At 40.5% G+C, this 26,308-nt stretch overlaps 1 protein-coding gene and 1 non-coding gene across 2 annotated transcripts in view; both read right to left on the bottom strand.

The window, feature by feature from the left end:
• Nucleotides 1-220: 220 nt before the first annotated feature.
• The window catches only part of CPVL (carboxypeptidase vitellogenic like), a 105,879-nt gene continuing 79,791 nt past the window's right edge, over nt 221-26,308 (bottom strand). Inside the window, 1 exon segment of the mRNA XM_068973091.1 lies at nt 221-325. Coding sequence (XP_068829192.1) covers nt 221-325 — 105 coding nt within the window.
• On the bottom strand, nt 7,877-7,948 carry TRNAS-GGA (transfer RNA serine (anticodon GGA)). Its single transcript has one exon. It is a non-coding gene; the product is annotated as a tRNA-Ser (tRNA).

The raw sequence follows: 26,308 nt of genomic DNA, 5'->3' as shown, positions 1-26,308 counted from the left end.
CTCACTCATGCACAACATTTTCTTACAGTTAATTTTGTAATGAACCATCTCTCCCCCAAAACAGAGCCTCATTTGTTTTAAGGATAATTTTTATTGATGAGGAACATTTTGCAGTTTTAAAAGGATCATTTTGTTATTTATATAACATTTTATGTCTTAAAAATTTTCTTTTCAAAGATTAAAAGCCATGATGGTCTCCTTTAGGAAAGCAGCTTATCCATCAATAAGGATCCCATCCTCTTCCAAAAATGAATCGATTAATCATGTCAAAAGATCGCAGAGGCTGGTCATAGGGCAAAATGTGGCCTCCACCTCGAACAATTACCTTAAAGAAGAAAAACAGAAGAAAAACTGAAATTTAGAAAACTGGATATTCTAAATACATGGAAACCTTTAATTTGGATTAAAATGTTCTTAAAGCTTACATGAAATAAAGAACATAGTGTATCGGTCCATGCTTTTGGATATGCTGCTTGTCTGCTTTTGATAGCATTAATAATAGCTATCTTAAGGTAAGAAAGTTTTCAAATTGTGTAGTTATTTGATTTTACACCAAATTGCATCCATCTTTCATGTGTATGAAACTGGAAATTTTTTCTTTGTCTTTTTTTAGGTGGGAGCTGTCTGCTTCTCCATGCTATGCTGTAACTCTTACCTTGTTAGGGGCCTGAGGTTGGGAGACCTACCCTAGACCAGCTCTGGTTGCAACTAGGTAGAGAAATGTACCTAATTCTACCGTTCAGTAAGCTGGTCCATTGGCCTTCACACTAAGCTACACCTTTTACCTTAATTACACCTTCTACCTTAGTCTTTTCCAGTAATAAAGGAGATATTTTGAGTCTCAAAAAAATTAAAACAACAACAAAAAAGAACTTGACACCTGAAATTTTAAAAGGCCTAAAATTTTTTTGAGCAGCAAAAAATTAGAATTCTATTTTTCTAAGATTTTATTATAAAACATTTTCAAACATATAGCAGATTTGAAAGAATTTCATATACACACCATTTAGATACTCTCATTAACACTTTACTTGTTTTCTTACAGCTGCATCTCACTGCCCATCTATTAATCCACCTTATCTTTTTGACACATTTCAGAGTAAGATGGGGATGTCAGTATACTCCTCCCAAATTTTGTGTAAAATTGACATACAGTGGGATTCTCCAGTGGCTTCCCTAGTGGCTCAGTAAAGAATCTGCCTGCAATGCAGGAGATGCCAGTTGATCCCTGGGTCGGGAAGATCCCCTGGAGAAGGAAATGGCAACCCACTCTGGTATTTTTGCCCGGAGAATCCCATGGACAGAGGAGCCTGGCGGGCCACAGTCCATGAAGTTGCAGAGTCGGACATGACTTAGTGAGTGACTCAACAACAACCAGGTCATACAATTGTTAAGTGGGGGAAGTAGCTAGAACCCTGGCTTCTGATGTAAACACTAGTGTTTTAAATCAAATTCCAGTACTTTCACAATAATTTCTTACTGTGAAGGGAAATTTACGGCTTGGTCACAGAATGTTTCACCCATCTCTCCACATACTTTTGAGATAGTTAAGGACTATGAGGGAGAAGGAAATGGCACCCACTCCAGTGTTCTTGCCTGGAGAATCCCAGGGACCGGGGAGCGTGGTGGGCTGCCGTCTATGGGGTTGCACAGAGTCCGACATGACTGAAGCGACTTAGCAGCAGCAGCAGCAGCAGCAAGGACTATGAGATGGACTTACCCCTCATTGGCCTTTGGAGACAACTGCTTCATGCTACCCTTCACCAGCAGTCAGCTGTGCCTTGCTGCTATGACAGCAGTGCCCATCTACATTTGTGTTCCAGCTCGCATTTGGAAACCCAGCATGTTCCCTTCTTTGTCACAGACCGAAAGTGAACACATCTGTGACAGGAGCCCAAGCACGTGACCCTGGAGAAAGACTTCTGCTGCCCCCAAGACCCCGGGCTAGAATTCTCCTGTGGCTTCCCATCCAGTCCTCCAGCCTTGGCAGGAATCAGATGAGCGATTTTCATGCAACTGCAGCTCAGCTGAGGACATAACGAAGTCGTGTTTATGACAAAACCCAGCTGCTTCAGCTGGAAATGAGTTTGGCAGCAATCGTCCAGAACAGTAAGAAACTGAATACTCAGGAGCTAAAGGTCATCCTGCCTCCCTCCCTGACCAGGGCTACTGCTAATGGAGGGCTAGCACAGTGCTTCATGCCCTGGGCTTGGGAGTCAGAGGACAGGAGCTTGACCAGAGGCACCGCAAACTATATGACCTTGGGCAAGCAACTTAACATCTCTGTGTTTCAGTTTTCTTAACGGTACAACAGGGAATGAAATATTATGTCCTGAGATAGTTGTATAAGGAATTAAAGGAATGATATCCATGGAACACAGCACAGTGCCTGGCCTGGGATGGTTCTTGAGAATTATTAGTTGTTGTAATTATTCTTCCAATAATTATCTCTATTCAAAATGTAAGATCAAAATTCATGTAACCAACATAACTAACGTAGAACATCGTGTTCCTACATTAGCATAAAAATCTTGGTTTAAGGGAGTTGTTTAAAACAGTCGTTCTCAAACCTAAAGGGGAATAAAATTACCCAAGCTTGTTAAAGTAAATTGCTAGGTTCTCACCCTTAGACCTCCCAGTTCTGAAGGTCCCAGCCAGGGACTAAGAATTTGCACTTCTAACAATTGCACAGTAGTTCTGGTGCTGTTGGTCCAAAGACTACTCTTTGAGGACCTCTATTTAAAAGAACTTCCTATTTTGTGGCAGGTTGTTCTGTTTTTACATCAAGGGAAATCACAAAGAAAAAATTGTGTAACATCTACTAATGACCTCACCTTAGTGTATTTTTTTCTAATCATCTGCTCTCCTGGTGTTTATACACACACACACAGACACACATACACCCTTCTACACACACACACACACACACCCTTCTACATCCATGATAATCAAGTAGCGAAGAAGAGATGACAGTGACAGGGGTTAGGTGTTACAGTTCTTATTCTCAATGACTTGCCTGATCCTTGATCCAATTCTGAGCTGCCATACGTAATGACCAAATGACATCATAAATGGTGTCATTAAGATTGGAAAGAAAAGCTCATTTAAGAACAAAGTCTTTTTCACATGCCACAAAATTCTCAAAGTATGTTCTCTAGCAGATTCCCATATAGCATTTTCCTGAAGTTAACCTCAAAAATGAATTTATGAGTGCTGAAAAAATAAACCACTCTGTTGTAATAGCCACGCCACTCACCACTCACAAATCAAGGACACAAACCACTCCAGAGTTTTTAGAGGTGTGTATGTGACAGGGCCATGATTATATATTTAAATGTGACCAGACTAATCTTGAGGCTCCCTGGATAGAAATGGTCTCATCACCAGAAACTGGATATTTTGGGTACTTTCACATTAGAACTGAAACTGCTAAACTCATGTGTTCCAGAGGTCATGAATTTTAAAAGGGTTATACAAAACACTTTAAAGCTTCATTCCACTTTATGTTTTAGAAAAGAATATGATTCTCCATGGAACTAGAAACATGGACCGGGCAATAAAGATTTCTCAACTGTGCCTTTTGAGATGAAATATAAGGGGAAATTCACAATGGGTGTGTTGACACAGATGTGTCATGGGAGACTTCAAGGGGGGTCAAGGAGGAGCAGATCACTGGACAGACAATGGTGAGTGGGGAGGGGGAAAGAGATGCAGTAAAGACAGGAAACTGCGTTCAGAACCAGTGGGGCATGAAACTGCATTGCACATGCAAGAATCTGAAAGGAGTTCCGCTTATGAGGAATTAGAAGGAAAGCAGAAGGAGCAGCTGAACAGGTAAACCCCATATGACATGCTGCTGGGATCCACCGACCTTTTCATACAGGATTTGTGTGTGTGTGTTAAAATACACATAACATAAAATTATCACTCTAACCATTTTACTATGAACAATTCAGTAACGTTTAATATATTCACAATGTTGAGCAACCATCACCACTATCCAGTTGCAGAATATTTTCATCACTGCAAAGGAAACCTGTACCCATTAGCAATCACTTTCCATTCCTGTCTTCCTGCCAGTTTCTGACAATCACTAACCTACTTTTTGTTTCTATGTTTTTGTTGCCTATTCTGGGTATATCCTTGAGAGTTTTAAGCAGAATAGTGATATGCTCAGATCTGCATTAAAGGAAGATGACTTCATAGCCACTGAGGGGGCTGGTATGAAGGAAATGATACTGGGGCAAGGAGGCAAGTTAGGAGACTAGCTGTTCAGGTGAGAAATGATGTGAAGCAGAGATGGTAAGAAGGCGAGAGAAGAGGGACGTTGGGGTTGAACCTGAAAAATTAGTGATTAATCAGGAATAAAGTTAAGTGGAAAACTCTCTCCCTGCTCCCCAACACATGAACATCCTTCCCATTCCAGGCTTCTGAAACATGGAGCTTGGTTATTAACCAAGAGGCACACGGCCAAAGCAGGTCAGGAGGCAGGTGAAAGAGGACAGATTTCTTTTTTTTTTTTTTGGATGACTGTGGCTGTGTGCCAATAAAACTGGACACTGAAATTAGAACTTCATACAACTGTTATGTGAAACAAAAATCATATTCTTTTTTTTCAAACATTGCTGCTGCTGCTGCTGCTAAGTCACTTCAGTCGTGTCCGACTCTGTGCGACCCCATAGACGGCAGCCCACCAGGCTCCCCCGTCCCTGGGATTCTCCAGGCAAGAACACTGGAGTGGGTTGCCATTTCCTTCTCCAATGCATGAAAGTGAAAAGTGAAAGTGAAGTCGCTCAGTCGTGTCCAACTCTTAGCGACCCCATGGACTGCAGCCCACCAGGCTCCCCCGTCCCTGGGATTCTCCAGGCAAGAGTACTGGAGTGGGGTGCCATTTGGCTTGTGTGCCACAGGCAGAGAGGCAGAGTTGGCCAACCCTGGCTTTAGAACACATCTTCCTGACATCACCATGAGGCAAGTGGCTAACCTCACCCTTACCACTTCATGTAGTAGAGCGCGAGAATCTGAGCGTTCATCCAGATTAGTTTCCCTCTCCTCCGATTCACAGAGGAGGTTTTGGTGCCTGACTTCAGGCCATACAGCTTGTGAGTGACAGTGTCAGGCTGGAGCTTGGGTATCTTGATTTAAGTCTTACCTACCTTCTCCCACTCGATTCCAAAAATCAAAATTTAAGATTTCATCTACAGCCACAAAGTCCTTCTGCCATTTCTCATCAGCAGTTCATCATTTTTTTTCACTTTAAAGGAATTTATTCTAGTAAATACCTTAAAATTAAGGATTAAGCTCAAGTTATACAGAGAATTATTATTTTCAAAAATTTTTTTATTTATTTATTTATTTTAAAGAGGACAGATTTCTAGTTCTTGTTTTCTACTACAGATTCATGGAGACACTCAAGATCATCTTGTTTGTTTCTGACTTACATTAAAGTTCTTTTATTATTTTTATTCCATTCCACATTTACAAATGCTTACCTTTTCACTTTCAGACATGAACCCTGAGTATAAATTAAATAAATGGGCATTCAAATAAAATGTATACTAAAAAGAAAAGGTACTTGGGAATAAGAATAAAAAATAAGCCAAAGCTTGCTAGCGGCCATCTCATAACAAAAGAGTGAGGCAAATCACTTTCAATAAAAGAAAAAAAGCCAAGATCAAGGCTCAGTGTTGCTCCCACAACACTCTGGGAAGACTCCTTCACATTTATCACTGTAAGTTCTACTATAGCAAATGATTATGGAGGCAAAAAGGTGCTTTGCTGCTGCTAAGTCGCTTTAGTCGTGTCCGACTCTGTGCGACCCCATAGACGAATTTTGCTGACCTAAATGTAGCCACAGCAGCGGCATCATTTCTAGAGTAGTCAATACATAACTTTGGTGCTACCTTACAGTTCCAAGGTGCTTTCCAGGTGCACCACCTAACTTAATCAATTGAAACAAAATCATAATTTAGGATTTCCACTTTTCATTATGACACATTAATAGCATGTGCCAAACCAATGCCACTATTAAAAACAACAATAAAAACTTAAGGTCATGGAATCATGAGTCAGCAGATCTAGGTTGGAGCCTAGTTCTGTGACTTGGGCACAATGACTTAATTATCCCTATTTTCCCATCTGTAAAATGGAGATAGGAATTAAGGCAACCAGTTGTCTCGGTTTACCCAGGACTGAGAAGTTATTAGGAGCATAGAACCTTTAGTGCTAATGCTGAAATCTGGAATGGTTAGTCACCATAAGAAAAGTAACCTTTCTGTGAGAATTCAGAGAAACAGTGCATATAAAATATCCCATGGCACTCAGTCCACAGATGCATATTAAACTCGTACCACGTAGCATATAGGCAAATAATAAGCACTCAGCCAGAGTGTCATTATCTGAATTTTAATCGTCAAAGGAGTATGTTTTCCTTTTAAGAGCAGAGAAAGATTAGAAGTTACTAAGAACTGTAAACTTTATTACTATACTTTTTCAGAAAGATAGATCACAATATTTTCTTTAGGAAGGGATATATTTCTCTTCCAGGCTTCTTTTATTTCCATGCTATAAATCCTTCCTTCCATGGGAAAGAAGGTCCCAATTAAAGTAAGGAAGCAACTTAAATAAGAAATCAAACCTTTGTCAATATGCTTACCTGTCTAGAGCAAACTGTATCCCTTAAGCCTGCCAACATCAAGATCCATCCCATTCTTTCCCTCCACCCCCTTTCACCACATGCAATGCCAAACACCCTTTTCTCTCCACAAAGAAATGTCAAGCAAGCAAGACCTTACTTGCCTTAGCAGAATGGCAAAAAGCCACTGTCTTTTTTGCCTTTTAAGAACACACTTTATAACACAGGATTTGATGCAGTTAAAAAGTAATTAAATTTTTACTTCCTTCATGTCCAGTTTTTATACTTGATATCCACAAGGGAATAAAAAGCACAATCCAGTTCATTAATTACCTTCCTCAATATCTAACTTTATGAGCTACATACAGTTTGTAGTTTTCTTTTGGAGGAGAGACTGAGAGTGGAGGAGAGAGCAGAGGTTAGAGCAGCAAATGCTCTCTGCCAGGAGTGGTGTGAGGACTTAGATCCTGACTCACTGTCTGCTGGGTAACATGGAAACAAGGGCCAGCCAACTTGCCAAAATCTGGCTTCCTGCAAGCAGCAGTGCGGGTTGGCTCCAGCAGTGGTGCGCTGAAGTTCTTTTCCACTGGCTCAGGAGATTGGATTAATGAGCATATTGCTGATCTACTTCACATTCAGAGACATCATGTTGGTACCCTGAAATCAGCCATGGTGGGACAGCTTACACCAAGGAAATCAGCAAGCACTAGAGATCCGGGTCTCCCTTCCTGTCCAAGCTAGTTTACCTCAGACCACTGGTTCTCTGATACTTTGACTCTCCTGGGGAAACATGAAATCTTAGGCCATGCTTCCTCTTTCCCAAAACAAAAGAAATATTCATTCAAATACGTAAATTATAAGGCCCAAATCTCTGAAACCTTGGCTCAGGATATCAGATGGGCTGGGTTTTAAATATTTGCAAGAAGGTAAGAATATTAATGGACTTTCCTGGTGGCCCAGTGGTAAAGAATCTCTGCTAATGCAGGAGATGTGAGTTTGAGCCCTCGGTTGGGAAGATCCTCTGGAAAAGGAAATGGCAACCCACTCCAGTATTCCTACCTGGGGAATCCCACGGACAGAGGAACCTGGTGGGCCACAGTCTGAAGTGAAGTGAAGTGAAGTCACTCAGTCGTGTCCGACTCCTTGTGACCCCATGGACTGTAGCCTACCAGGCTCCTCCCTCCATGGGATTCTCCAGGCAAGAGTACTGGAGTGGGTTGCCGTTTCCTTCTCCAGGGGATCTTCCCAACCCAGGGATCGAACCCAGGTCTCCTGCATTCCAGGCAGACGCTTTAACCTCTGAGCCACCAGGGAAGCCTATGAGGTTGCAAAAAGAGTCAGACATGACTTAGCGACTGAACAACAAGAATAGTAGTATTTGCCTGCTTCCAATCTTACACCGTCTTTACTGATAAACCAAAGAGTGCAGGCAAAAATAGTGCCCTTAGTCCAGCTGACAATGCAGCAATGTCACAACACAACCTTATTTTGTTCCTTCATTTCTCTACCCACTCTACACTGTACCATGTTGGCTCCATTTAATATTCCCATAAGCAACTTGGTTCCTGTAAGCAACCAGATAAGTAAATCTGGTTACACTTCAAATTAAAACAACAAAAAGTTACTGTTTAAAAAGCAAACCTCAATTCCCTTTGTTCCTCAAATATCATTAATTTTTAAAACCCATTCTCCACGTGTGGATAATACTTTAAATGTTAGCCTTCTTAGTATTTATTCACTTTCCATAATGAAATGGTTCTCTGTTAAATTTCAATAGGTTATTAAAAAAAAAAACTTAGCAGCTAAGAGAAAATTATGCATCATTGCTTAGCTTTATACCTCAGCAAATAGATCTGCTATCCAATTTATATTTTAGATAACAATAAATTAGCTCCCTGAGTATTAACTAAGTGCATATTTGGGTAGCTTAATTTAGAAGCATTCTTTTTATGCTAATCAGTCCTCTCTAATGAAATAGAATCACATGAACTAAACCGACTCTTGGCAAATAGTCAGAGTAAAATTGGGAGTTGCTATTGTTTATTATTTCCTTTGTTTTCAGGAAGCAAGCTCTGTGTGTGTTTTTTTAAGAAAAGGGAAAAAAAATCATCAAATACCGAGAATTCAATTTTTTTGGAGAGGACACACTAGTCAGCCACTGAGATAATGAAACTTCTACAACTCCTTCCATAAATTTTTGTTTCCCAAAATATTTCTCCGTTTTTCTTTTATGTAACACAGAAAGGAAATAGTCTTCAGTGGACATAAACAATGCATCCTTTTGCTTGATGGGAATTGTTTTGAACTATTCATTATCTCAGCATGTCTAGTCTATTTCCTAGAAGAAATTCTGGTGTGTACAAGTGGTGAGCCACTACTACATTCCTTGAGAACTATAGTATTTGAATACACACAGTAGTGAGAGGGGTGTGGGCATAAGGTAGGGGCCAACTTGATTTTAATTCTAATTCACTGAAATTTCCTGGGTGCTAGGAACTGTGCTAAGGGGCTTGCTACAAACATAAATCAGATATCATTCCTGTCCTCAAGGAGCTCCATGTCAAATAGCGGAGAAAGGTAAATGAAACCCCAGGGGGGTGCCTGCAACAGGAGCTGTACATAGAGATGCAGAAGAGGAGGAATTTTGGGAGAAGGGCTTCCTAGAAGTGATACTGGCATTTAGCTCTGAAAAGCAAATGGGGGTTTTCCAGGCAGTTGGAGGAGGAAGAAGGGCCTGGTATGAAAAGCAGAGGGAATCCCATGGGAATTACTGGCTGACAAAATAGTAAGGTATGTTTGGGGAACTATAACATGTTTTGCTTTGTTTTTCAGGATTCTAATTAAGAAAGAGGGAGAGTGAGAATCCAGGTTGGGGAAGGAAGCAGAGGCCAGATCAAGTAGCCTTACTTATGTGTGTATAGGGTTCGGACTTCATTCTTCAGGGAGTTAGTGAGAGATTTTAGACAAGGATAAAACTGGATTGGACTTACATTCTGGAAAAAGCACAAAGAGAAGGGTAGGTTAGAGAGGAAGAATACTAGTTAAGACCAGCTAAGGAGACTATTTTAAAAGGAAAAAGTTTAAACAACAAGTTAAAACACATATTCAGAGTGTTCCTGAACAGCATCTTTCAAAATTTGTGCCTTTTCTTAAAACACCACAAAGCAAAAACTGTTTAACTTAAGAAATCATAACGTAGTATAGCCAATTTTTTTATGTCCTCCAAAATGCTGTATGTTTTCTAATTGGTTTGTATAAAATTAGTGTTTTTCAAGTAGTTCTTTGTGGTTTCTGTGTCAAGCACTAGGAAGTGAGTAAAATCAAGTCAGTGAGAAGGGTACTATAAACCAAATGCAAGAAAGGCTAGCTAAAGAACGGGGTGAGTCGTATTTGCCAATAGCTATTCTTTTTTTTTTTTTTTTTGGTTTATAGCTTCTTTTTTTTTTTTACTTTATTTTACTTTACAATACTGTATTGGTTTTGCCATACATTGACATGAATCCACCATGGGTGTACATGCGTTCCCAAACATGAACCACCACCCCCCCCAACCTCCCTCCCTATAACATCTCTCTGGGTCATCACCGTGCACCAGCCCCAAGCATGCTGTATCCTGCATCAAACATAGACTGGCGATTCAATTCTTACATGATATTATACATGTTTCAATGCCATTCTCCCAAATCATCCCACCCTCTCCCTCTCCCTCTGAGTCCAAAAATCCGTTATACATATCTGTGTCTTTTTGGCTGTCTTGCATACAGGGTTGTCATTGCCATCTTTCTAAATTCCATATATATGTGTTAGTATACTGTATTGGTGTTTTTCTTTCTGGCTTACTTCACTCTGAAAAATCGGCTCCAGTTTCATCCATCTCATCAGAACTGATTCAAATGTATTCTTTTTAACGGCTGAGTAATACTCCATTGTGTATATGTACCACTGCTTTCTTATCCATTCATCTGCTGACATCTAGGTTGTTTCCATGTCCTGGCTATTATAAACAGTGCTGCGATGAACATTGGGGTACATGTGTCTCTTTCAATTCTGGTTTCCTCGGTGTGTATGCCCAGCAGTGGGATTGCTGGGTCATAAGGCAGTTCTATTTGCAATTTTTTAAGGAATCTCCACACTGTTCTCCATAGTGGCTGTACTAGTTTGCATTCCCACCAACAGTGTAGGAGGGTTCCCTTTTCTCCACACCCTCTCCAGCATTTATTGCTTGCAGATTTTTGGATCGCAGACATTCTGACTGGTGTGAAGTGGTACCTCATTGTGGTTTTGATTTGCATTTCTCTAATAATGAGTGATGTTGAGCATCTTTTCATGTGTCTGTTAGCCATCCGTATGTCTTCTTTGGAGAAATGTCTATTTAGTTCTTTGGCCCATTTTTTGATTGGGTCGTTTATTTTTCTGGAATTGAGCTGCATAAGTTGCTTGTCTATTTTTGAGATTAGTTGTTTGTCAGTTGTTTCATTTGCTATTATTTTCTCCCATTCAGAAGGCTGTCTTTTCACCTTGCTTATATTTTCCTTTGTTGTGCAGAAGCTTTTAATTTTAATTAGATCCCATTTGTTTATTTTTGCTTTTATTTCCAGAATTCTGGGGGGTGGATCATAGAGGATCCTGCTGTGATTTATGTCTGAGAGTGTTTTGCCTATGTTCTCCTCTAGGAGTTTTATAGTTTCTGGTCTTACATTTAGATCTTTAATCCATTTTGAGTTTATTTTCATGTGCGGTGTTAGAAAGTGATCTAGTTTCATTCTTTTACAAGTGGTTGACCAGTTTTCCCAGCACCACTTGTTAAAGAGATTGTCTTTACTCCATTGTATATTCTTGCCTCCTTTGTCAAAGATAAGGTGTCCATATGTGTGTGGATTTATCTCTGGGCTTTCTATTTTGTTCCATTGATCTATATGTCTGTCTTTGTGCCAGTACCATACTGTCTTGATGACTGTGGCTTTGTAGTAGAGCCTGAGGTCAGGCAAGTTGATTCCTCCAGTTCCATTCTTCTTTCTCAAGATTGCTTTGGCTATTCGAGGTTTTTTGTATTTCATACAAATCTTGAAATTATTTGTTCTAGTTCTGTGAAAAATATGGCTGGTAGCTTGATAGGGATTGCATTGAATTTGTAAATTGCTTTGGGTAGTATACTCATTTACACTATATTGATTCTTCCAATCCATGAACATGGTATATTTCTCCATCTATTAGTGTCCTCTTTGATTTCTTTCATCAGTGTTTTATAGTTTTCTATATATAGGTCTTTAGTTTCTTTAGGTAGATATATTCCTAAGTATTTTATTCTTTTTGTTGCAATGGTGAATGGAATTGTTTCCTTAATTTCTTTTTCTACTTTCTCATTATTAGTGTATAGGAATGCAAGGGATTTCTGTGTGTTGATTTTATATCCTGCAACTTTACTATATTCATTGATTAGCTCTAGTAATTTTCTGGTGGAGTCTTTAGGGTTTTCTATGTAGAGGATCATGTCATCTGCAAACAGTGAAAGTTTTACTTCTTCTTTTCCAATTTGGATTCCTTTTATTTCTTTTTCTGCTCTGATTGCTGTGACCAAAACTTCCAGAACTATGTTGAATAGTAGCGGTGAAAGTGGGCACCCTTGTCTTGTTCCTGACTTTAGGGGAAATGCTTTTAATTTTTCACCATTGAGGATAATGTTTGCTGTGGGTTTGTCATATATAGCTTTTATTATGTTGAGGTATGTTCCTTCTATTCCTGCTTTCTGGAGAGTTTTTATCATAAATGGATGTTGAATTTTGTCAAAGGCCTTCTCTGCATCTATTGAGATAATCATATGGCTTTTATTTTTCAATTTGTTAATGTGGTGAATTACATTGATTGATCTGTGGATATTGAAGAATCCTTGCATCCCTGGGATAAAGCCCACTTGGTCATGGTGTATGATCTTTTTAATGTGTTGTTGGATTCTGATTGCTAGAATTTTGTTGAGCATTTTTGCATCTATGTTCATCAGTGATATTGGCCTGTAGTTTTCTTTTTTTGTAGTATCTTCATCAGGTTTTGGTATTAGGGTGATGGTGGCCTCATAGAATGAGTTTGGAAGTTTACCTTCCTCTGCAATTTTCTGGAAGAGTTTGAGTAGGATAGGTGTTAGCTCTTCTCGAAATTTTTGGCAGAATTCAGCTGTGAAGCTGTCTGGACCTGGGCTTTTGTTTGCTGGAAGATTTCTAATTACAGTTTCAATTTCCGTGCTTGTGATGGGTCTGTTAAGATTTTCTATTTCTTCCTGGTTCAGTTTTGGAAAATTGTACTTTTCTAAGAATTTGTCCATTTCTTCCACGTTGTCCATTTTATTGGCATATAATTGCTGATAGTAGTCTCTTATGATCCTTTGTATTTCTATGTTGTCTGTTGTGATTTCTCCATTTTCACTTCTAATTTTATTGATTTAATTTTTCTCTCTTTGCTTCTTGATGATTCTGGCTAATGGTTTGTCAATTTTATTTATCCTTTCAAAGAACCAGCTTTTGGCTTTGTTGATTTTTGCTATGGTCTCTTTTGTTTCTTTTGCATTTATTTCTGCCCTAATTTTTAAGATTTCTTTCCTTCTACTAACTCTGGGGTTCTCAAATTCTTCCTTTTCTAGTTGCTTTAGGTGTAGAGTTAGGTTATTTATTTGACTTTTTTCTTGTTTCTTGAGGTATGCCTGTAGTGCTATGAACTTTCCTCTTAGCACTGCTTTTATAGTGTCCCACAGGTTTTGGGTTGTTGTGTTTTCATTTTCATTAGTTTCTATGCATATTTTGATTTCTTTTTTGATTTCTTCTGTGATTTGCTGGTTATTCAGAAGTGTGTTGTTCAACTTCCATATGTTGGAACTTTTAATAGTTTTTCTCCTGTAATCCAATAGCTATTCTTAATTTTCTGGTAAGACTCACAGCAAAGCAACTGGCTAAACCATTTCCTTGTTCTTTCAGTGGAAAAGTGATGGAAGTGTTAGAAAAAGATTCAGATTTTTCTCCCTGTAGTCCAGAGCTTGCCTGCAAATCCAGACATACATTGAAATGTCTCTTTTATTAGTTGCTTCTTATACTAAGCCCCTGTTGGTAAACTGAGGCAAAAAGGTGCTGAAAGACTAAATTTCTAATTGCTTTAAGCTGGGTATTTTGATAGCCAACATTAACCCAGGTCATCCAAAAAGAAAACTGCATCTCCCAACTAGAGGAGCACTAAGACTTAGACATGACACGTCCATTCCATCCTTTTACTGGGTGTGGATGCTACAGTCTTTTAATTGACGATAGCCAGAGAAGAATACGGGAATGAGAGTGAGAGAAAAGGAAGCTAGACTATGAATGTTAGACATTAGGCCCCTTTCCACTTCACAAGCTCAGGTGAAAGATGCCCAGAAACAAGTCCAGGAGTTGGTGATACAGTGGAATAATCAGAACTCTTGTATATTACTGGCAAGAATACAATCAACTGGGAAAACAGTTTGGCATTACCTAAGGAAGCTAAAGAGGTTCAAACACTATTAAATCATCTGTTCTACCTCTACGCATTATTCTTAAGAGAAACTCTAGCATGCAGGCCCAAGGAGATATGTGCAGCAATATTGTTCATAGCAGCAATATTTATAGTAACAGAAAGCTGGAAACAACCCAAATGCCCATCAACAGTGGAATGGATGAATGATGTAATCATATGATAGAATGCTATTCAGCAGTGAAAAGGAACAAAGCACAATCCTGAACATATCAACATGGGTGAATCTCAAAATATTGAAGAGCAAAAGTACAGTGTTGCAAAATATATATAGAAGAATTCTTTTTATGTAAAACTGGATCATTAAAAAAGCAAGAGAGTTCCAGAAAAACATGTATTTCTGCTTTATTGACTTCTGCTTTGACTGTGTGGATCACAATAAACTGTGGAAAATTCTGAAAGAGATGGGAACACCAGACCACCTAAACTGCCTCTTGAGAAACCTATATGCAGGTCAGGAAGCAACAGTTAGAAATGGACATGGAACAACAGACTGGTTCCAAATAGGAAAAGGAGTACGTCAAGGCTGTATATTGTCACCCTGCTTATTTAACTTATATGCAGAGTACATCATGGGAACCGCTGGACTGGAAGAAGCACAAGCTGGAATCAAGATTCTGGGAGAAATATCAATAACCTCAGATATGCAGATGACACCACCTTTATGGCAGAAAGTGAAGAGGAACTAAAGAGCCTCTTGATGAAAGTGAAAGAGGAGAGTGAAAAAGTTGGCTTAAAGCTCAACATTCAGAAAATGAAGATCATGGCATCTGGTCCCATCACTTCATGGGAAATAGATGGGGAAACAGTGGAAACAGTGTCAGACTTTATTTTTGGGGCTCCAAAATCACTGCAGATGGTGATTGCAGCCATGAAATTAAAAGATGCTTACTGGAAGGAAAGTTATGACCAACCTAGATAGCATATTCAAAAGCAGAGACATTACTTTGCCAACAAAGGTCCGTCTAGTCAAGGCTATGGTGTTTCCTGTGGTTATGTATGGATGTGAAAGTTGGACTGTGAAGAAAGCTAAGTGCTGAAGAATTGATGCTTTTGAAGTGTGGTGTTGGAGAAGACTCTTAAGAGTCCCTTGGACTGCAAGGAGGTCCAACTAGTCCTTTCTAAAGGAGATCAGTCCTGGGTGTTCATTGGAAGGACTGATGCTAAAGCTGAAACTCCAATACTTTGGCCACCTCATGCAAAGAGCTGACTCATTGGAAAAGACTCTGATGCTGGGAGGGATTGGGGGCAGGAGGAGAAGGGGATAACAGAGGATGAGATGGCTGGATGGCATCACTGACTCGATGCACATGAGTCTGAGTGAACTCTGGGAGATGGTGATGGACAGGGAGGCCTGGCGTGCTGCGATTCATGGAGTCGCAAAGAGTCGGACACAACTGAGTGACTGAACTGAACTGAACTGAAACATGAAAAGTAAAATATTGTTTATGGAGATGTTTATCTGTAGTAAAACTATAAATTTTTAAAAAAGGATGGTAGAAACAAAACCCAGGGCAGTGGTTTACCTCCAGGGCCAGTGAGGGAAGAGAATGGGGTTGGGAGCGTGGGCTATTGGTAATGCTACATTTCCTAAATGACTTGTACACACAGGAGTAGTCATTTATCATTGTTTGTTTGATCTTATACAAGTATAATACATATTTTTGATAATTCTTCAACTTTTAATTAAAAAAGAAAAAAAACCCACCTGTTGATACTGCCAAACTCATAAAAATGCATCTATAAGAAATTTAACATGTTCTCTGTTGTGCTTTTCCCTTCCGCCCAACACAGAGATAATGAAATGGACCATATGTCTAAATATGGTAAGTGGGGAGAATACGGAGAAGCAATTGAACAAAACAAATGCAAAAGTGGGAAGTCCCCTTCTGGCAAGCGGCTCCAAGAAGACAGAACTGGTACCACAATGGAAACCTTGGGACTCCAGTTGCTGCATAAATAATAATAATAAATAGAGGAACAAAAATAAACACCCACATCTCCATGCTGGAGAGCAGAAGAGCAAGAAGTTGCCAAACATTTTTTAGTTTTGCTAGATTATTTTTTATTCTCTAAATCTAAGCCTATATGTCCCCCTTCTTCCCTGTTTCTGTATGTTAGAAGCTCAGTATAAGTGGGGGGGGGGGAACAGAATAAAATAAAAGCTGGATGCTTCATTTATTGTCAACAGGGATGTTTCAGATCACTTTTAAACTAGAAGGGACTCAAATGCTTTAGAAACATCTCATCACTCAATTTAGCAACTTTCATACACTGTTGTTAGACTGCCATGAACAAAATGTGCAGGCCCCTCCACTTCTTCCATCTCTCATCAAGACTGTTTCCATGTTATGGTAAAGTAAACACTAGATACAGGGGAAATATTTATAGGTCTATCTGATGAATAATACCCCATTTCATCATCTGAGCCTTTAAGACATAGTATCTCATAAGGACTGTATTAGACGGGGCTGGGGGGAGCTTCTTATCCTGTGAAAACAGATTCATGCTAGGAGATGTCGATAAAGGTAATAAAATTAATATTTATTACATGCTTACTAGGTCCCAGAGTATCAAGGAATACATAAGCATTATCTTAGTTAATCCTAATAATGAATCCTTCTGCAAGAGAATTAGGTATTAATATTACAATGAGGAACTTCTTAGAGAGGTTAAGAAATTTGCCCAAGGTCACGCAGTTAGTAAGTGGTGGAGCTAGGAGCTAATCCAGGTTGAACACAGTATCCACTCTCCTAATTCCTACACTTCAGGGTCACTTGAGTATGGTGATAGTAGAAGTAGTGAGACTCACCAAGGTAATAAATAAAATTCAAGTTCATAACTTCTCTGAGAAGATGGCCCATGTTTGGGTACATGGGAAGGTCTACGAATTATTATCAACAATTCAAATAGTCTAACACACAGGTTCTTTGTCTTTTTGTGCCATAGACCCCTATGGCTGTTTAGTGTCACCTATAAATACCTTTCAGAACAATGTTTTTAAATACATGATTCACTCATATATATTATGATATATACGTATCATAGATTGCAAATTAAAATTATAGATTGACATTATCAAAACAGTTAAACATGGGACTTCACTAGTGGTCCAGTGGTTAAAACTCTGCACTCCCTCCCAGAGCAGGAGTTCTGGGTTCGATCCAGGGTCAGGGAACTAGATCCCACATGCCACAACTAAGACCCTGCACAGCCAAATAAATAAAATGAATACAAATAAATATTAAAAAAACACAAAACAAAGTAACAGTTAAACATGAATTTGTGACACATCAACATATGTCCTTCTATATGAACACATAACAAAAGAGCAACTTGTGGGTCTGATAACTTCTATAACTTTAGGCATAAGCACTGTTTCTAGCTATTTGCAACAGCATCTGTATTTGATATGAAACTATCTCTGCTTTCTATGGTGACAAAGTCAAAGGCACTGCTAATACTGCTGTGGTTTGTTGCCTACATTCATAATGGAAGGAAATGCTAAATTTCATAATTCATAATAGGAGGAAATGATGTTCCAGTTAGAGGTTAGTGAAAATAAAGATGCAATTTTTCCTCCTTATAAGTTCACTGACCTCTAAATCCTAACCAAAAAGCCTCACCCCAGGTTGGCAATCTATTAAATAACCTAACTAGGAAGCATTAAGTTTACTTCTGATAAGGCTTCAGTCTAAATCACTGCAATTTTATTTTTGCTTTGGCACAGAACTAATCATGTCTATCTAATATATTATTGGATCAATAATTAATATCCAGAAACAAACTGTGACTGGTGGACATCCTTGCTGAGAACTCTCTGGATGATGTTTACAGGAGATCTTGCTTGACCTAGTTGTATCCTTGTTGGAAAGTAATAAGAAGGCACTACTATCTGAAGACACCGCACATGAGGACCACATCGTTTTGGTATAGGACAGAATGCTGCTGGGAAAAGGAAGCTAATGTTTTGAGTAAATAAAAAAGTTTTTCTATGAATCTAAATTACCAACGGTCTATCAGTGTTTTGAGAGAACAAAGACCACTTGTCAACCTACAATAGATGGCAGTTTTAAACTGAGGTTTAAAACTTAGTTTAAGGTTTTGGCTGAGGATTTCAGAGAATCAGAGCCACATCAGTACATACTGTTGACTAGAGGACACTTTTCTAAATGTGATGCTTCAGATCAATGGCTGGTTTGTTAAGAGTAAATCTATGTTCTCAGGTTTCTGGTTGGCTGGTAAGTAAGTAAAATAGCTCAGGATTTAGAGCACCCTCTAGGAGTCAGAACAGAAGTTTATCCAAACATAAGCCACACAGGATTCCTGTGAGATAGATGGGAGCCATTTCAGTATCAATAAAGGAACAAAAGACATACAGTTTATGTCCCCAAGCCAGCTGCATATTAAATTCCCTAAGAAGCTTAAATATTGATGCTCAGGTCTTAACCCTAGACCAATAAAGTCAGAATGTCTGGAAACAGGCCTTGGGAATCTATCTTTGCTAGCGTTGAGACACACTGGATTAGGAAACCGTAATGGAAAGGAATGATCCCAAGTTCTTTGCCATTCTTGTTAGCAAGAGGAATCTTGCCTTGCTCTGTGATTTGCTTTGACCAAGATGATGCAGTGAAAATGCAGTCTGGGACTTTTGAACCCTAGCCTTAAAAGGATGGGCATCTCTTGCTTCTCAGTTTAGGAGACCTGCTGCCATGCTGGGAAGTCTAAGCCAGGACACCGCATGGTTAGAGGTCATATGGAGGGAGCACTAGAGGAGAAGAGACTCACTTGGATGTTCCAGCTTTAGCCAAACTCTCAACTGAATGCAGCTGCAGGTGTGAACTACCCCAATCAGAAAAACCTCCTTGCTGAGCCCATTCCACCCACATAATTGTTATTGGGTCAAGCCAGTAAGTTTTAGAGTGATTCCTTATTCTGTAACAAATAACTGTAAGAAGGAAATATTTACTAAGAACTCTTTATTTTTTTCCCCTGAAAGATTTGTTATTCCTATCTTGGAATCTTGATGTAAATTGAAAAGCAAGACTGGATTCATCTTTCTAATGAAGAGAGAAGACATAATGACATGACAGCTTAAGCGAAAGTGCATATTATGCAAACAAAGGAAGACTAGTACCCCATGTGGTCTTAGGCAAACCACCAGCTCCTACTGCTGTTTACCACCCCCACCTATCCCCCCTGCATATCCTGAGAGCTTGCAACTGCACCATCTGGGTGGCCTTTGTGGTAGACAGAGAAATGCATCATCAGATCCTCCTTCAAGGATGGACTTGCGGTCCAGCTGTGGGAAATCCAGTCAGCAGACAGCCTCCAGCTGTCAGCTCCTTCAGGGTCTGCCTCAGCTGCACAGCACAACCTCTCCCAAAATGATGCCCTTCTTGGGGCATCCCACATTTGTTGACTAAGTGAGGTGGGGGGTGTATAAAGGCCGATCATTTTTGTCTGATGTAAGATACTCTGATGGAAACTACTCTCTTTGGACCTCCCTCTCAGGTTGGCCAAGGTTTGTCAGGCCCGCATCATAGTTTGATTTCCTCCTCTGCCAATGCTGATTCCTACTCCTTCCTTTCTCAGGTGTTAATCCCTAATGAACATCTTGTACCCTAAAGTCTGCCTCAATACCTGCTTCTGGAGAATCTAACTTGTAATTGCCATGAAACTCTCTAATAATGGCAAGTCTTATTAGTGAGGTCAGGGGATGGTTTGATGGCTATATTCTGATTGTCTGTCCACAGTCTGATTCGCATAAATAGACAGAAGAGCCTTCCCCAGGTCTGGAAGATGGAGACAAAGAACCCATGGATAAGGCCATCCCTTTTTGTAGAAATCAACACAGCTGGGATAGAGATGAAGATTCTGTTTAACAATTTCTGTAACATAGCCAAAACATTTTCCCTGGAATTAGCTGCATTTGGTAATCATTGTCTCAAATCTGTTTAACAGTTACTTTCCTCCATTAAATATTGTTTTAACTTCTCATCCCCTATCAACTAGTCGAATGCAAAAGTGACATTTATTGCTGTTTGCTTACTCTGATCGTTGTCAGTGCAACCAAGGACTTGCTGAAGCCCTTTCTGGAAACTGTTGGTTCCTTCAGAAATAGTTTCTAATGCTCCCTAAGCTGTTTAAAATTCTAAATTAAAAAAAATGAATTGTTAGCAGGAAGGTCAAGAAAGGCAGGTGGCCGACTCTCTATCATTCCCTCTGCAGATTATCCGTGGACATGTTGAAATCCTAGCCTGGGCTTCCCTTCCACTCAAAGGACTATGGTTATTCTTTTCTCCATTTTTCAGTTGCATGTAGTCAAAGGAACAAAACAGTTAATGTTAACACAATGAAGAAGCTGTGGTTTTTACTGCTTTCTGTCTGCACACCAGGCTTTCCCCATCCTCCTCCTTGTAAGCACTCTGCTTCCCTTTAGAAAACAGCTTCTTCTGTGTGGACTGGATGTGCTGCCAAATACACTGGCCACCACCAACACTCCACCCACATTTGTCACCACCATCACATACACACCCTGAGGCGAGACTTGTAGCTGAGGTCTGGCGGGCAACTGGAGTATTCTATCCTTCCCGCTCTGTAGCCTTCACAGGTATTTAAGCACAGTGGTGCAGAGGAAAGAGCAAGATGCGGACTGTTAAATCCCTGGTACGACTGCTGCTTGAAACCCTAAGGAAGTTTCTCAGGTGAAACTTCTGTTTCTTTATTTATAAATTAGTAAGTACAATCACATAATTTAGAGGGGAGCTACCAATATTCTATAAAATTGTGGCCAAGAAAGTGTGTAGCAGACCACTGGCTTGAGGGCTTGCAAATGCTGGAGGGTCAGTAGCCATCCCTGGCATCTCTTTTGGCCTTCCTGACACCCGCATGAACCAACCACCACGCCTAGTAAGTGGCAAGACTGAAATTCACACAGGCTGGTCTGACTGCACAGTCCACCTTCCTCTCATTACCCCAAACCATCTCCCGTCGATCTTGACTCTCCAAGACAGTCCAGCTTCAAGGGTGGTGGGCTCCTCCCCTTTGGCTTCTCTGTACGTGTCCCCCAGCGGAAAGTCTCACTCCTTTTGGAAACTCAGGGAGAAACCCCTGAGAAGAGTGTGGCAGACCATAGGCCTGAGAACTTTATAAGGCCAAACACGAGTCAAGGTCAAAATATAAGTCGTGGCTCAGGGCTTGTGCTTTTGGAGACTGGGGGGCTTGCTGTGAGCCTGAGGAGGGCACTGGGATGACACCAGCATGCCAGGCACTCCTTGTGGGTATTTAGCTTTCAAGTTCATTTAACCGCACAGTAAACACTATTTTTCAAACAGGAATCGGTCCTCACAGCTTGGACATTATAAAGTTTATCTTCTCTATTTTGGGACCTCAGGATCAAGCACCAAGAAGGTGATCTCAGGAAGTAGATGAAGAACCTCCTTCCGGTACTAACATGACTCTCTATTTCCTGGGGGTACTCCTATTTTCCGGGGCTTCCCTGGTGGCTCAGCTGGTAAAGAATCCGCCAGAAATGTGAAAGACCTGGGTTTGATCCTTGGGTTGGGAAGATCGCCTGGAGAAGGGAAAGGCTACCCACTCCAGTATTCTGGCCTGGAGAATTCCATGGACTTTCACTTTCACTTCACTTTCCTTCTTCTCTGACCTATTTCCGCCCTGAATTCATCCTATTGCTGCCAATTTAAACTTTCCAAAGCTTTGAAAATGTGCTTAATTATCTTCCATGGCAACAAACACTGTATGCTTCCACTTATATGAGATACTTAGAGCACTCAAATTCATATAGTGGTTGCCAAGGGTTGGGAAAGGGGGAATGGAGAGCTGGTGTTGAAAATTACAGAGTTTCAGGTTTACAAGATGAAAAGAGCTGTAGAGATGGATGGTACATAATCATATGTATGCACTTAATACCACTCAACTGTATACTTAAAAATGGTTAAGATGGCAAGTTTTCAATGTATATTTTATCACAATAAAAAAATTTTGGAAAAAAAATTATTCAATTCCCACCCCTCCTACTGCTTAAGACAATGGAACACTCACCCCTTTGCCTACTATCGAGGCTCCATGATCCCTTTCCAGTTTCTCTCCCAGCTTGCACCCTCCAGGCACCAGAATAGAAACCAGACTGTGTGCTCTGCCTGTGTCCTGCTCTGTATGCTCCCATTCTGAGGCTCTGCCCACCATGCTTCTTCTCTGCTCATTTTAGCCAATTTCAGCATTGATTCTTTTACTAACATGAGAACTCCCCAGGTAAATCTATAACGCTTCTTAACACTGGATGAGCCTTGCCTCACCACCTACTAAGCACCACCTACCTTTAAAAAAATCCCTGATACTCTGTCTATAGAAAGGCACATGCATGTAACTCAAGAACTAACACTAGAAGTAAAATACACTCTTTCTAGGCCTGCTTTAATTATGGCAGATGCGCATGCAGGCTCCAGTTTCAAGCGTACTAGCTTACTGCTGCCAGTCCATCATTCCAGAGGTGGGTGCCCTTGTGAAGTAGAAAACTACTGAGCTGGAAGCCAGGGGACCTGAAATCGAACTTAATTTCAGACATGAAATGGATATGGGACTTTGGGACAGTCATTTAACCTCCAGGCTTTAGTTTCTCCACCTGGAAAATGAGATCTAAAATTTGCTCCAGCTGGAAAATTTTACCTACAGGAGAGAGAAAATTATTTATTGAATAACCTAAGCTGATACTGATAATGAAAACAAAAATTATGATATCTCAAATTGCAATCAGGAAAAAGAGACTTGTTGGAAATAATGCAAAATTCATGGTAGAAGAAACTACGCTCACTATGATTGCACAGGAATGAGAACTGACTGGTGACTCATGTCTCCCTTTTAATCTCTAAATGAAAAATAATTATTCTCCATAAAAATATTTTCAGTGAAATAAAGATATTTAAAAAATGCTTTTTTCCCCAGAAAATGTAGCTTCATGAAGTTTTTTCTAGAAAGCTGTTTTTAAAGAATTCATCAGTGTTATTATTCTGATGAAAATTTTATATTTATAAATGTGGCATCTTGGCATGTTTGGAGTTGATGATTCAATGAGGTAAGAACAAAAACATCCTGCATTTCAAAAGCAGTGATGCCATCAAAACAGATCATGAACAGCAGCTGTGATTTCTGGAGAAAGGCAGAGAAAGACCCCAAAACATGCAGCAAGGTGGTCTTGACAGTGATGGACATGGATTGTCACCAGCCAAGCAGAGAGAGGATTACACCTTTGATCTATGCTGTAATGTTACTGAGTAACACACACACACACACACACACACACACACACACACACACACTCTCTCTCTCTCTCTCTCTTTCTCTCTCACCGAAGGCCACTATCTATTCTGCTTGCAAACTGAGCCTCTCTGGACATTAATGAAAAATCTATTTCAGATCTTTCTCTAAAGATATCTTCCCTATGGCTCAGATGGTGAAGAATCTGCCTGTAATACAAGAGATCCAAGTTCAATCCCTGGGGAGGGAAGATCCTCTGGAGAAGGAAATGGCAAATCCACTCTAGTACTCTTGCCTGGAGAATCCCCTGGACAGAGGAGCCTGGCGGGCTACAGCATGGGGTTGCAAAGAGTTGGACACGACTGAATGACTAACACTTTCACTTTAGAGATAATTTGGTTCAAACCTTGTAATTTACAGATGAACAAATTGAGGTTGAGAAAAGCCCATTACTTCGCAGATGATATAAGAAGGGAGAGTCTGATTCTGAGAACTGTACAGATAGAAGCAGCCAGAGCAGCAAAGGGCAACCAGCAGACTCATTCTTCATCTGATCTCTGAGGGGTGGATGGAGCTGGTTGGTGTCCCTGGGCATCCCTTGATGGAGAAATGCTCCCTCATCTCAGTACCTTGCTGCTTCCCTGGGAGAGCCGTCATTCCTCTAAGTGGACATTTTAAGAAACCATTCAGAGACAAGTCTACTTTGGTTTCAATTTTTAAATTAAGAGCTGTGGAGTTTGGCAGAGAGTGAGGTTTCTCTGTTGGCAGACACAGACACATGCTTCTGTTTTGTGTGTCAAATGCTAAAAAGCTAAGTCCACGGCTGAAGCCCGTTTTTTTCATTATCAGACGCCTGACATTTGAACGGTATCCCTAATCCACAGAGAATGCCTTTGTGAACATCGGAGTTCTTTTCCACCCTTCTTCCCCGCCCTCCCCCATCTCCACAAGCCACCTCCAATCCTACGTGGAGGCATTAGAGGAGAGGAGCGCTGCCAACGTTGTAAAATCACCTACATAAAATGCAGCTCCCTCACCGTGCAGTAAAACACTTCTATCACAAACATATGTGGGCCTCGCTTCTTTTGTTACCCAGTTTTTGGCAGTCGGAGGAGTGCCATTTCATCTCTCAATGCGTTTTGCATTCACCAGAAGAGTCAGTGGGCTCAGTGTGACATTTGCCACAAGTTTCTGAGTGAAAGTCAACATCCCTCTTCCCACCGCTGTGGCTCACGCCACCCTGCAGCCCCAGTCTCACCCCCTATGCTGGGCATTCCATGCATGATGCTGAGCAGGACACACGTGTGATGCCAGGCACTGGAGGCATTCAGAATGCTGGTCTGGGGGACGTAAGATAACAGGTGGCTGAGGCAGCCATCAGAGGATGTGGAGGACATGCTGGGTGTGCCTGGTGGGATTCTCATCATAAAGCAGTGCAGCAGATGGGGGCAAAGACATGCCCAGCATTGTGCCCTGGTCACTTGGCATGCGTCTGAATAGTAATATCCCAACTTTCCTCTAAGGGTTGATTTCCTCTAAGGGAAAAATCCAACTTTTCTCTGATCTTGATTTTTACTATTTATGATTTCCCTTTTGTTAAATATATCCTTATAAGTGATCCACAGTAATAATAACACTAGCAAATATTTCTTGTGAGTCAGGGGCTGCTTTAAGTTGCTTAGTTTATTAAGTCCCCTCAATAATCCTATGAGAATACTGTAGACTGAGTGGTTTAAACCACAGAAATTTCTCACAGTTTTGGTGTCTGGGAAGTCCAAGATCAAGGTGCTAGTTGACTGGGTTTCTGGTAAGGGTTCTCTTCCCTGCTTGCAGATAGCTGCAAGCTAACTAAGATGCTGCCAAGATTCCCTTGCTTCTGGAGACTCTAGGGGAGAATCTGTTTCTTTGTGTTTTCTAGTTTTCCAGAGGCTGCCTGCATTCCTTAGTTCATGGTTCTTCCTTCAAATACAGCAGTGCAGCACCTTCAAAACTCTGACTCACCTCTCCCCTCATTCACTTATCAGGATCTCTGTGATTATATCGGGCTGATCTGGATAATCCAGAATAATCTCCCCATCTCTAGGTCAGATGATTAGCAACCTTATTTCCATATGTAGCCTTAATTCCTTCTTTCCATATGATACAACACGTTGACAGGTTCCAGAGATTAAGGGAAAGGTTTCTTTGTGCGCGTGTGTGCAACAAGCTGAGTGTGACATTCTCTAACCCTGTCTGCATCAAAGCAATGATTGATTCAGGGGCCAAGAGGCAACAAAACCAAGAATAAAGTGGTAGTTAAGAGACTGGAAACTTGAAAGGAGCTTTGGGAAACAAATATTGGTGTTCGTGCTCTGCCAAAGAGTAGAGCCCCTGGTTAATACCACAAATGTCAATTTAGGGCCGTGGAAATAGGCCAGCTAAAATACAGTTTTGCTGCTGCTAAGTCGCTTCAGTCATGTCCGACTCTGTGTGAACCCAAAGATGGCAGCCCACCAGGCTCCCCCATCCCTGGGATTCTCCAGGCAAGAACACTGGAGTGGGTTGCCATCTCCTTCTTCAATGCATGAAAGTGAAAAGTGAAAGTGAAGTCACTTAGTCCCGACTCCCAGCGACTCCATGGACTGCAGCCTACCAGGCTCCTCCATCCATGGGATTTTCCAGGCAAGAGTACTGGAGTGGGTTGCCATTGCCGTCTCCAAAAATACACACAATTCCAGACTTAATAAAGGTGCTTGCCCGTACTCTAATTGCCTGACAGAAGCAAAGCAAAATCTCTTTGAAGGTAAATATCATCAGCCAAAAACTCAAACTCTCTCCATAACTTGACCTGTTTAATGTCTGACATTCAAACTCATAGGCATATCAGGA

The sequence above is a fragment of the Capricornis sumatraensis genome, chromosome 5, assembly GCF_032405125.1.
Source record: "Capricornis sumatraensis isolate serow.1 chromosome 5, serow.2, whole genome shotgun sequence".
In the NCBI taxonomy this organism is placed as follows: domain Eukaryota; kingdom Metazoa; phylum Chordata; class Mammalia; order Artiodactyla; family Bovidae; genus Capricornis; species Capricornis sumatraensis.
The sequence above is the reverse complement of the archived record's forward strand: the minus strand, read 5'-3'. Positions and strand labels throughout refer to the sequence as shown.